Source organism: Vitis vinifera, chromosome 2 (assembly GCF_030704535.1).
Source record: "Vitis vinifera cultivar Pinot Noir 40024 chromosome 2, ASM3070453v1".
Taxonomy (NCBI): domain Eukaryota; kingdom Viridiplantae; phylum Streptophyta; class Magnoliopsida; order Vitales; family Vitaceae; genus Vitis; species Vitis vinifera.
Window position 1 is genome coordinate 838,485 of NC_081806.1, and position 12,638 is coordinate 851,122.

The 12,638-nt window shown below is 36.3% G+C and overlaps 1 protein-coding gene across 2 annotated transcripts; it reads left to right on the forward strand.

Moving 5' to 3' along the window:
- Positions 1-1,904: 1,904 nt before the first annotated feature.
- Positions 1,905-12,241, forward strand: LOC100262210 (ubiquitin-conjugating enzyme E2-17 kDa). 2 transcript variants are annotated; one of them, XM_002274238.5, is made up of 5 exons: positions 1,905-2,166; positions 2,267-2,363; positions 4,740-4,867; positions 11,013-11,117; positions 11,851-12,241. In XM_002274238.5, exons 2-5 carry the CDS (start codon positions 2,294-2,296, stop codon positions 11,992-11,994), a joined length of 447 nt encoding a protein of 148 aa, XP_002274274.1. In that variant the 5' UTR covers positions 1,905-2,166; positions 2,267-2,293; the 3' UTR covers positions 11,995-12,241. The 2 variants fall into 2 exon arrangements, with proteins under 2 accessions (XP_002274274.1, XP_010658920.1); XM_010660618.3 differs by having other exon boundaries at positions 2,047-2,166; positions 2,282-2,363.
- The last annotated feature ends 397 nt before the right edge of the window (positions 12,242-12,638 follow it).

The following is a 12,638-nucleotide window of genomic DNA, read 5'->3' on the forward strand; positions in this document are numbered from 1 at the left end:
TATGTGGTGAGCAGATTGAGTCCGATATACCTAAAGTCTTAACTAGTACCGTTATAAGATTGTTTACAAAGTATTTAAATACTTGAGAGACACCATCGACCATGACCTATGCTATAATGGATTTCCAAATGTATTTGAAGGGTACAATGATGTTAACAGGCCTTAGACTCTAGTGAAATGAAATCCACTAGTGGATATGAATATGTCTTTACCCTTTTAGGGTGCAGGGTTTCTTAGAAGTCTTAAAAGTAACCTTACATCACTTAGTTTGTTATAAAAGCCAAATTTCTTCCCTTAAGGAAGACAAGTTTTGACACCAAATAACTTGGAAACCTTTTGGCAGATATCTCTTTATGAATGAGACTACCATTGTCTATATATATACATTATGATATTCAAACTGTAATAATCAAGGTTAGGAATAAAATATTTAATGGAAAGAACAAACATATATGCCTAAGACACAACATTATGTGAAAGTTGTTTGAGATAAGAATCATATTCCTTGGGTTTTGTTAAGTTAAAGTTAAATTTAATTGATCCTCTAAATAAACTACTAAACATGAAGTTAATGGAAGAAACATCGAGGAAGGTGAGGTTTATGTTTAATATAAAGTCAAAAGTGATTGCAACATAGGTCGCAATAACTCATGCTAAAAGTAAGATATTTAATAGAAAGAGCAAACATATACCCTTATGGCAATGACTTGAGATAAGAATCATATCCCTAGATTTTGGTAGATCAAAGTTGAATCTGACTAATCTTTTTACTAAAATACTTAATAGGAGATTAGTGGAGGATACGTCAAGGGGCATGTGGCTTATGCTTAATACAAAGTCATGAGTGATGGTAAACCAACCTATAGGAATTGAGATCACAATAAGTAGGTTCATATTGATAATAATGAGTCACTTATTGATTGTGAGATGCTCTATCAACTACTTATATTTGATAGTCTATTCCTAAAATATAGATAAAAGATATTTTACCATTATCGAGGATGAGTGCATTCTTTTAATCAACACTACATCCTTTTTGGGTGGTATGTTTAGTTTCATGACGCACTTGATGGATTCAAGCATGAAAGTGGAGGTAGGGCCATTTTTTGTGACAACTTAGATTTTCTAAAACTCTCAAGAATATCTAAATAGAGCGCATGACCAAATTGTGTCAATTTGCTATGTATAACTCTTAGTTATAAAACTAATATGGATATCGGGTTTTGTATCTCATATAAATAAATCTTGGTTCATGGAAAATTTATTTTGCATCAAATTTATGCTCTTTACAACTTACTTATCCTAAGTTTGGTTCATAGGATTGTTGGGAACATGCATGTGTAAACTTGTTGATTCAAATCTTGTATTGAAAATGGAGAACCACATGTGGCATATATTGAATCCTACTACTACCTAAGCCTTATTGGTTTGTGGAGAGGTAAATGTGAGCTTATGCGTGCTCTCCAAATTATCCAAATTTTATCATTTGAATTATAGAAGAAGTTTGAAAAAAATAGAAACATACAAAAATATTTTATTTTACTTTATATATATATTTTGAAATTAAAAAAAGTTATAAAACTATGAGTTAAAATTATTAAATTTAAATCTGTTTTTATTTTTAAAATTTTTTTCTGTTGTTCAAAGTCTAGAATGGTCTGTTATTGAATTAAAATCTCTCCCCAAGATAATTTTATTAGAAATAGGCGGAACCGGTTACCGTTCCTTAATTTCCTTCCAACCGGTAATTCGTTTAAGGATAAACACTCCACGTGGTACTCAAAATTCGCCAAACAGGACATTCAGGCCGAACTCTTGTCCGAACCCAAAACAAAAAAATCACCCGGTAACCGGTAAATCCGCGTCTCAAACATCCCCATGTATCACTACCACCGTTTTACACTGCTCCCACGCCCCCTCATCCGATGACATCCCTTCCTTTTCCGTGGAAACAGTAAAAATATTCCTGGCAGTATCATTTGTCTTGGCAAATTAAAATTTTAAAACCACGGTGTGGGCCCCACTCGAAATACAAACCAATCAGGAGCCGGTTCAGGAGTCCGGGGTCCTGAGTCCGATACCGCAGTTGCGTGAATATATATCCATTTTCCCGATTCGATGAAAATTTCTCCCGTTCTCTGAAACAACCAACCAGGAGGATCTCAGGTGAAAAAGAAAGAAAAATCGATCTCCGAATCTTCATATCTGAAACTGCGATTTGGTTTTGATTTTCGATTTTCGATTTTTGATTGTTCGTCTGATCTAGGGTTTCGGAACCTAGGGTTTGGTCGTGATGGCGTCGAAGCGGATCTTAAAAGAGCTCAAGGATCTTCAGAAGGATCCTCCCACGTCTTGCAGCGCAGGTCTCATCTTCGTTCTTCGCCCTAGATCCTCGTGTTTTTCTTTGCCTTTTCGTCGGTGTTGCTGTTTTGGTGTGCGTGATCTGCGGAGAAATTTGTCTTCGCTTTGTATTTTGTTTCTGACTCGAAATGTTTCCTGGATAAGTTTTTTCGACAAAAATAAAATTTCAGCTATGTTGGAAAGTTGAATGATGAAATTTCTGAAGCTTGACATCTAAATGTTCGAGGAGAAATTTTCTAGGAAAGTTTCAGAAGCTAGTTTCTGTTGAAACGAACAGAGGGCTCATAGAAATGAGTTGTGTGTGGTTTTTTTTTTTTTGGGTTTTATGCCGTATGGGTTGAGTTCCGAATATTTATGAAGCACAAGAAGTGGATGCCGTAGTTGTAGACATTTTAAACTCTGATTCTGGGGTTTCACTTTCTTTTGGTGGTCCGTTTTATTGTTTAGGATTTGGAGTAGAGAGATAAAAGGGGGAAGGGGCCTTTTAGTTCCTAGGAATTTATATGCTTAGTTTTTAGGCTTCATGTGAATACCCAAGCAACTTCTCATACCGAATTCAGGTATGAGTTCTGGGAAATGCATTGATATACAAAGCATTTGTCCTTGTCTGCATAGCAAATTTAGCTGTTTAATCAATATTGTTTGGCTGCGTGCACCTCAGCCTAAAATTTTTCTTTGTCTTTACCATGTTATTGAATCTCTTATTTTGTGTTGTTCTTCCCTTTTTTCAGGAAGTACTGTTTCATCAGTGCAGCCAAAGAATTCTGTCAATATCATTACTGTAATTTTGGAATCATTTCCCTTTCTATTCTTGTGACTATCCTCCATTCCTCCGTGTAATTTGACCAACTTCAGATGTTGCTATGCTAATCTTGTTTGATAATAGATTCTGAAATACAGATTTTCCTTGTTGTCAATGGAACTTTATGAAACTCTTTGAAAGCATTCACTGGTACCACCATACATTTTTTGACGTGTCCAACATGCTACCTGTGAATCATAAAGTTTGCTGTATATGTAGGTTTCATTAATTCGAATTTAAGCTTTAGCCTTTTTTTAATTGTGAATCTTGAATGATTTTCCCTTACAAGGTTAGAATGTTTGTGCCTACCATGTGAACAGTCTAGGTAAGCTGGAACATCATTTTCCAGGTTATCATTTCATGCTATGAAATGGACTGGTTCCAATTCCATCTGTTGTAATTGAAATGCTTGTAGTTCACTTTTCAATTAGTGTCCCCAGTAACATTGTATGCTGAAATTGGAGAACCTTGATAGCTTATACTGGTTTTTGGAAAATTTTGTGCCTTTATTGTGATGCTGTTTCAAGTTAAACACGGAAGCCTGCTGTGTAGTCTTATTTACCCAAAGGATGTCTGTGTTAGTAATCTTTTTATTTCCAATCATTCTACAGAGGTTGCAATGTACAGAGAAAAAAGGACCAAGCTCAAGTTGGCCCATTTTGAAAGGATGTCTGTGTATGACATGCCAAAGAATGTTAAGATTTGATTTATAAACATACTATCAATTTGCATTTGGGTTTGTGAGCATAGGAATCTTATCCATACCATCCGTTTATTGGCAGACTCTATACAGTTATGCCAAAACAGACACATTTCAGAAAAACTTAATCTAAAACTGTATGTTGGCGTGTCTATGGCCAGATGTTGCAACACATGCATTTGCATGAGTGTGTAGTAAATTGATATTATGAATGAACTTTATGTCTATCAAAAAAAAAATTATGAATGAACTTTACAATTGCTTTTTTACTTTTTTTCTGGTGGGAAATATTCCTATGTAGGCTAAGTATTTTTATTGGGAGTTGAAACAATAATTGCGTTAAAAAGATATTTATTGATGAATTTTACGTTTTTTTTTTCCCATGGATAGGATTCCTACAAGTGCTAAGAATTTTTGATCAAGAGTTGAAATTGATAGTTGCTTTTGAGTACTTCTATGTTTTCTGTTCCTCTGACTGAATTCCTTATTACCCGATATGTTGTTGCATTCTGATTTCTATCAGTTCTGTTCATTTCGTCTTTATTTTGTAATTGACTTTAATCCACTTTATTTCAAAAGTGGATCTTGTCACCCTTTGCATTAGAAGTCTTTATAAAAGCAATGGTCCTACTGGTTCATCTGATCTTTTTCTTTTTTGACTTTAATGTTTCTAATGTGTTCTGTTGCTGTTAAGCTGATTAGACACGTGTTTACGTTTAATTTGATGTAAATTTTGGACACACTTTGAATTTCTTTTGTTTGTAACATGTTACTTTATTTATAGAAAAGATAGTTTGAGACAAGTGTTCTAACTTATCTATCGGACAGTTTGTACAATTTGTTGGGTTTAACATTTTTCTTTTCAACATTTTATAGGCCCAGTTGCTGAAGACATGTTTCATTGGCAAGCAACTATAATGGGTCCTCCTGACAGTCCATATGCTGGTGGAGTGTTTCTAGTCACCATTCATTTTCCACCAGATTATCCATTTAAACCACCAAAGGTACTGCTATCTTTAATTGATTTGATCAAAAGTTGGTATCTTTACTGGCAAGCCCATCCTTTATTCTCTTTTAGTGCCTTGGTTGCCATGCTGCTGAAGTGTGCAGTATATTTGTTGTGAATTGTCTACAAGACTACAATATGGAATTTTTTAGTTGCACATCTCTTTGAGGTGCTTCTTTTTATTTGTTTGAATGTTTGTGGGCTCAATGTTAATCTATAAGTAGGGGTGGCAGTTTGCTGTGCCAAGCTGTAGATTCAATGCATTCAGGTCTCCTTGGCTTGAGTTTTTTGCTATGGAGCCCAAGTTTGGCTGTTTAATTTATATAAAGGCATGAGCAAACTGTTTAAGAAAAATTTTATACCTCAAGTGTTTTGTGTAAAGGCAGAGCTTGGATTATTCTAAGGGGAGTCATCATGGTTAATGGTTAATGGTTAATGATTTATCCCCTGATTTCATGGTACTATAATTTGTAATTGTTTCTTAAAGCAACTTAATAATAATTATAAGTTTAAAAAAAATTAGTTCTAGTGATAATTATTAACTTACATGTGGAGATTTTGTGATCCTGTCACTTTTTTCCCTTCAAATTTTATCTCATTATTTAGTGTTGAGTGGATTGATTGTCCTCTATAATTTCATTCTCTGTAAGCATTGGCAAATTAATACCTTCAAAGCCATGATTTAATATTGGGTAATTAGTTGTGGATTTGAATTCAGATCTATTTAGGCTAGAAAATTCAACCTTACACTTGGAATTTCAGCCAGAAAATATGAAAAAGTTGGTTATGTCATTAGTGTGATGTGGAAGGTTTGGCCCCAACAACGATTGTTTCTTGCAGCCTCTAGAAGGGTTTTTTCTCACACACGGGGAATTCTGGCTGGGTATCCCTCTATCCTTTTACCTGTTTGTACTTGGAAACTCTTATTAGCCTTATCTCCAGAGTAGTGCAAGGATGTGTTTAGTAGTGGTTCGAGGCTGAAGGCAGAGCAGGAGAAGGAATGGAACATTGGAAATCTATCATTTTCAGTGTGCAGATTACACTTATACTCTTCTGTGAGGTTCATTTGGAGCAATTAAACTATTTTGCAAAAAGTGAGGTGATAGCTGTTGGTGAAGTAGAGGGAGTGAATAGAGTGGCATTTTTCTTTGGTTGTTGTAGGGTCGGGAGCTGCCCTGCCACTTATCTTGGATTGCCTTTGGGAGCTTTTCATAAATCTTGTGCCGTATGGGATTTGGTAGAGGAGAGGTTTAATAGGAGATTGGCCTCTTGGAAGAAGCAATACTTGTCTAAGGGAAGAAGATTGACCTCATCAAGGGCACTCTCTCAAGTCTTCTGATATACTTCAGATCCTTTTAAAATTCTCAGAAAAGTGAGAATTGGTTGGGAAAAATACAAAGAGATTTATTGTGCGGCGATCAGTTAGAAGGGAGGAAGATGCTCCTAGTTGGTTGGAAGATAATGTGCATGATAAAAAGTTTGGGGGCTTAGATATGAGAAAGATGGATGTCCTAAATAGTGCTTTGTAAGACAAATGGATATGTTAATGAGCGTGATAGTCTGTGGAGAAAGATTCTCCATGGCAAGTTTGGTGTGTGGGTTTATGAAAAGACATTAGAAGAGGGTCAGAAGAATTCATCCTTAGATCTACTATTTTGGTGAGGAATGGTCAGAGAACCAGATTTTGGTTGGACAAATGGATGATAGAGTGCTCCTTGAAAGAGACTTTCCAGTTGCTTTTCAGGCTAGCATATTCTAGGAATTATAGAGTGACAGATTTGTGGGAGGTAGGGGATGGTGGAGGCTAATGGTCCCTGCTTTTCAGAATTAGGAGATCTAAGATGTGGATCAGGTTATGGAGCTCATTCATTCTGTGAGTCTACGAGCAGGGGAAGACAGTTAACTATGGATGGAGGAAAAAAGGCGGTTTCAAGTGAAATCTTTTTACAACTCTCCAGATGCTAAGAATCTAGAGTCATTCCCAGCAAAAGAAATTTGGGGTACTTGCACCCCATTGAGAACTTGTTTTTTTGTTTTTCCTCCTCTTTTTTCCTTCTTAGGAGGCAGTCTATGGGAAGATTTTAACCAGAGACTTACTCATGAGAGAGATTGGTTGATGCTGAATAGATGTAATCTTTGCAAAGTCTGTTAAGAATCAACAAACCACATCTTAACCCATTATGTCACAACATGTTACTAGCTATTTTTGGACTATAGTGGGTATTTCCAAAAATAGTATGAGATCTCCTATTAGGATAGAAGTTTAGGGTTTGAAAAAGAGGCAGAAAAAAGTTTGACAAATGACTCCCTTTTGCTTGTTTTGGTGCATGTGGAGAAAGTGTGATAATTGTATTTCCAATGTTGAGGAACTTTCAAATCAAAAAGTGAAGGAGAACCTCATTAGATTCTTTATAGAGTGTTTCTAGAGCCTCTTTTTTTTTTTTTTTTTTTTGATGGGTAAGTCTAGAATCTCATTGATGGAAATAATTGTGGTAGTCGGTATGGTTTAGCTGTCTTTTTGCCTTGGTGTCTTGTGTCCTTTTCTCTTATAGTGCTCTTGTCTGCACCTTAGGTACATAGGGCATGCACCTTTTTTGTTAGGCATTGTTTAATAAATTTTCTCTTTGCTTATAAATTATTTTCTTCTTGGCTATACCTAACATGTGTCATCATTTGGCCCTAAAGGCACTTGTAGGTGTATCTTTGTCCTTTTCAAATTCTTGAAGTTTAATAGAATATATTAAAAGCACTGAAAGAATTAGTGGCATATACAATGAGCATAGTGAGGCAAAACAAAAAGGGGAAAGGAAAAACTACACCCTCCCTCAACAGTAACTCAACCAATTTAGGCATAGAGCCTTCATCTAAGTGCTCTTTAAGCCTAAGAGAGATTGTTAGGAAAGTGTTTTTGAGTCTTTGATCTGACATCTTATTTTCAAATGATCTTTGGTTTCTTTCCTTCTAAATAGTTCAAAAAATACATAGAGGAGTGGCTCTCCAAGGTTTCTTTTGCTTTCTAGTTACAAAAGAGTCATGCCACCCTAGGAGAGTCTTCTTAACTGAGGCAAAAATAAACCCAAGGAATATTGAATAAAGAGAACAATAGCTACTATAAAATCCTAGCCTTATCATGTATAATCAATGGATTCTACCTTCTCCTTACACAGAGTACACATGTTGACTAAGGGTCAACATCTTCTTTCAGCTAGACGGGCTCTTTTGTGGGGAAAAAAAGGAAAAAGATTTGGAATTTCATCCCATTGTGTATTTTTTGGACGGTATGGAAGGAAATGAATAGATTAGCTTTTAGGGGAGGTGTTTTAGATATATAGAAACTCAAAAATTCTTTTGTATGTACCTTGTGGAGTTGGGCTAGGGTGTATATTGGAGAAGAGTCCTCTTCGCTCTTAGGCTTTTTGGAGTGGCTAGCGGCCACTTAAGGGTGGGTGAGGGTGCTTGTTTTTTGTGTTCTTGCTTTAGGCTGATTTGTATACTCCCTGTATGCTTTGTGGCCTTTGCCCTTTAATATATTTGTGATTATCTATAAAAAAAAACATCTTCTTTGAAGTTGATCTAGAGTCAACACCTTACCCTAACAAGGCCTCCCAAGTGAAAAAGCCCACCTTAGACGAAATCCAAGAGTGCCAAATCATTCTTAATAGAACAAGAATGGCTTTTACAGAAAAACTCCCTTTGCTATCGCCTTTCCAAAACTACTCTATACTACTATTCTCTATTTATCGAGTATTCTTGGAGTTTATTCAAAAAATGTTCCACAATCCAACTCCCAATCATTTAGATTCTTTGCAAATTGCAAGTTCTAGTCTCCTCCTTCCCTTCTTTGCTCCCATAAATCTGCCACCCACACCTCTTTCTACTCAATTAAGGCAAACAAGGATGGGAAGGTCACACATAAAGGCTCCTCACTACACCAACTATCCTTCCAAAATTTCATTATGTTCGTATTACCTACTGAAAAAGAGACTCTTGTGTTAGAAAGATCTTATTCCTTTCTTCTAGCTTTCCAGAAGCTGGCCCCAAGTATCTCTTACCTCACAAGAACACTACCCCCTTCTTCCTCCCCATCACAAGAATAACGCCTGCAAAGAAGAGCTTGGTTTAGCAAAGAGAGATCCAACACCCAGACCATCTTTCAACGTGGCCTTAAAATAGTCAACCACTTCACTAAGTGCAGATTGTTCTCTAGGGCTCCTCCTCCCCTAAGAAAATACCTTTGTATCTTCTCTAGCCTCAATCTAACATTTATCTGGATGGTGAACAAAGATATGAAGTAAATTGGCAAACCAGATAATGTGCTACAAATCAGCATAAACCTTCCCCCTTTTGAGATGTATTGCCTCTTTCACATTAAAAGTCTTTTATGAAACCGCTCTTCAACCCCATCCTAAACTGCCTCTTGTATCATAAGAAGTTGGTGGATATTAGGTTATAGCTTGTTAGATTCTTGTCATAAAATCTCCACTCCTGTATCAAATGCTATCTACATTTGGTAAGATACAATAGATTTATTTTACAAAGAAAAAAGATAGCTTGATTTAAAAATTATTTTTTAGCACAGTTTTCTTTGTCTTCCACTGTACAAAGAACTTGCTTGAATATAAATGGATGAAACCATCTAATATTCTGAAGTGCAGATGTCGGTCAAGCATGTTTGTCTTTTCCATCATGAACTTGCAGATATGGTTGATCCTATTTGGTGGTTCCATGGGTCTTTCCATCACTTGATAGGTTTCTCTCCTCTTTATGTTACTTTTTTTTTCTTTTGATAGGCAAAACAGAAAGTATATTAACGGCACCTATGAAAGGGTGCATCAAAGTACATGAGTGACATGATGGGTTTCTCGCCTCTGTGTACTCTCTTTCCTGGTCCTTCCCCAAGTCTTGTATCTCCTTCACTAGTTTGAGACTAAGCCATGTCTCATTTGTTGAAAACTCCTAGTAAGAAGTTGGATATAGAATATATAACAGTTATTTACTGGTGGACTCCATGAAAATGTTGGCCCCTGAATGCAAGGCCCAAATGCATTTCTATGCTCTTAGGCTGCACCCTTAAAGTTTTTGACTTGTGGTTACACAAAATGCTTGACCACCTTTGAAAAATAAAATAAATAATTTTGAATAGGAGAAAGCTAATGAGATACTTCAGAGTCCCATTTGTACTTTTAGTCTTTCGGGAAAAGTGAGTCTTTACTTATATCCTAAGGAGACTTAAAGGAAGTAAATAACAGAAGTATTATCTATGAAAGTAGAGGGGCATATATAGAATCCTTATTGAAGTGGCATGAATTTAAAGAGTAACTTAACATTTGTAAGAGATGTGTCTGTTGCAAATGGTAGCAGATTGTGTGAATAGTTGTCCTGTGAAGAATTTGTGGTATATTAAGGACAAAAGCATATAGTTGGACTTTGCCTATCAAAAGCATATGTATGCAGTGTGGGAGAGCATTTAGCTAAGGAAACAGCAGCTAGTCACCATGAAAAAACCCGAATGCAATGCTGAGTGACACACATGTATAGGTGCAAAGTGGGGAGGATGAATGGTTGTCTATTTAAGATAATAGAATCCATTTCCCTGTGGAAAATCCACAAGACAATGCTGAGTATTCTATTTTGCTATTCTTATGAAAGACGCAACAATCAAAACAGCATTTAGTCCCAGCCTTGGGATCTGGGCAAAACAATGTTGAGTATGCTGGTTGCCACTCTTATAAAAGACACCGCACTTGAAAGCGTTTTGTCTCTCAGCCTTGTGATCTAAGCAAGTTCCTTAGCACCACATATATTGCGGGGGGCAAGGTAGATTGTGATTTTATTCTTTATTGAAACCTATTGTGGAAAAACTATACACTGATTCTGACTTTCTGGACCTGCCTCGTTTATGAAACATATGGCATTCCCAGCAACAATTTGTTCAGCCTTGGCCTCCAAGCAAATATGCATGGAATTCCTTTCCACTTGACCCTACTGGACTGGATTTAGTTGTAATAGTTATAGCTTTACATGCTGAAGTTTCTGAGTACTAATTTTATTCTTGTATAATGTCTGAAAATTTAATGAAACTACCATCCAGTAGTTTTCCTGATCTGATCTTGTTTTCTATTTACTTCGGGTGGTTTATGCAGGTTGCTTTCAGGACTAAAGTGTTTCACCCTAATATCAATAGTAATGGTAGTATTTGCCTTGATATTTTGAAGGAGCAGTGGAGCCCAGCCCTTACAATTTCCAAGGTCAATTGTTCTTTAACCCTAGCATACCTTGCCATCTATTGTGCTTTACAACCATTAAAATATATTAAGGCTCGATTTGGATTACAGAAAGTACCAGGGAAAAGAAGAGAGGATTAGGCAAAGGAAAAAAAATATGAAAGAATCCAAATTTTCTTGTTTGGTTTATCATGTAAAGTAAGCAAGAAAATAAAATCTGATGAAGAATATATAAATACTTCTGCATTGTCAAATTTTTATTTTTTATGCAGAAGGTTTTATTGAGTTCAAACCTTTTTATTTCCTTCTAGTTTCCTCATTTTCTTTCCCAGGAGATTTCCAATATCCAAACGGAGCCTAAGAGTTTTAAAAGGGAAAAAAATAGAAACATCTGATTAAAGGATGTGATCATTGAGTTCAACCCCCTTTTTAATGAAATGAGAATGGGTCACCATGGACAAAAAAAAAGGAAACAAAAGATACTCTCCATCAAGTGGCAACAAATTTTGCTGTGTTTTGATGGAACCTTAGCCCATCTAGTGCTATATGATATATCTTCAAAGAAATGAAAGGGGTTGGCTGCGCGTTGTCATATGGAATCATTCTGAAATATCTGAGCTATCAATGAAAAACATAATCCTTCAGTATGGTGCTCCATAAGCACATTTGAGGGGAAAAAGTTACAAGCTCCTTGTTACTTAATGGAAGCTGTTTGTGAGTTAGCATTGGTAGTGTTCATATATTTGTTCATTGGCAGGTGTTGCTCTCGATCTGTTCTCTTCTAACGGATCCAAATCCTGATGATCCTCTGGTGCCTGAGATTGCTCACATGTACAAGACAGACAGGAGCAAGTACGAGACAACTGCAAGGAGCTGGACCCAGAAGTATGCAATGGGTTAGTATGCTACCGTGTGTGTGAGAGGAGGGCTCCTTTCCCTTGCGACTTTGGTCTTTTTTAAGTTAATTATGTATGGAAAAATGAAGAAAGTGTGATCTATCTCAGTATTCTATTAGATGGGGACCAAAAGGGAATGGCTTGAACACTCTGCCCTCCTTGAGACACAGTTGCTGCTTTCATTGTTTGTATGGGAATTTGCCTTTGGAACTTTCAGACTCTATCAAATATCCAAAAGCTCCTTCAACCTCACTTACCCATTTGTTTATTTTATTTTATTTTTTGGTGGTTACAAAAAATTGAGATTCTTGCCAAGTGACATTAACTGGATGTTAACCAAAGTGACCAAGAAAATAACTTGGAGATTTTTGCCTGAAGAATTGCCTGGCCCTGTTGAACAGGACTGCATGGGTCAGGTTGGGTTGGGTTTGCCATCAATCCGATAACTCATTCAAAATCAATCCAATCAAACCTCTAGTGCACAATTAGAGTCAAGTTTGGCCGTGGATGGGTCATATTCGAGTTGGGTTGGATTGGTTGGGACACGCTTCGGATGATAAATGAAATTGGGTCATATTCGAGTTTAACTTCATCTTTTTTTATGTTTATACCAAAATTTAAATTGAAATTGTGGTATTATTTCAAAATG

Bases quoted from the DNA above. Each gene is read 5' to 3' on its own strand.
- LOC100262210 (XM_002274238.5), top strand. From the start codon at position 2,294: ATGGCGTCGAAGCGGATCTTAAAAGAGCTCAAGGATCTTCAGAAGGAT. The intron at 2,364-4,739 runs GTCTCATCTTCG...AACATTTTATAG, and splicing joins TCCCACGTCTTGCAGCGCAG to GCCCAGTTGCTGAAGACATG. The intron at 11,118-11,850 runs GTCAATTGTTCT...GTTCATTGGCAG, and splicing joins CAGCCCTTACAATTTCCAAG to GTGTTGCTCTCGATCTGTTC.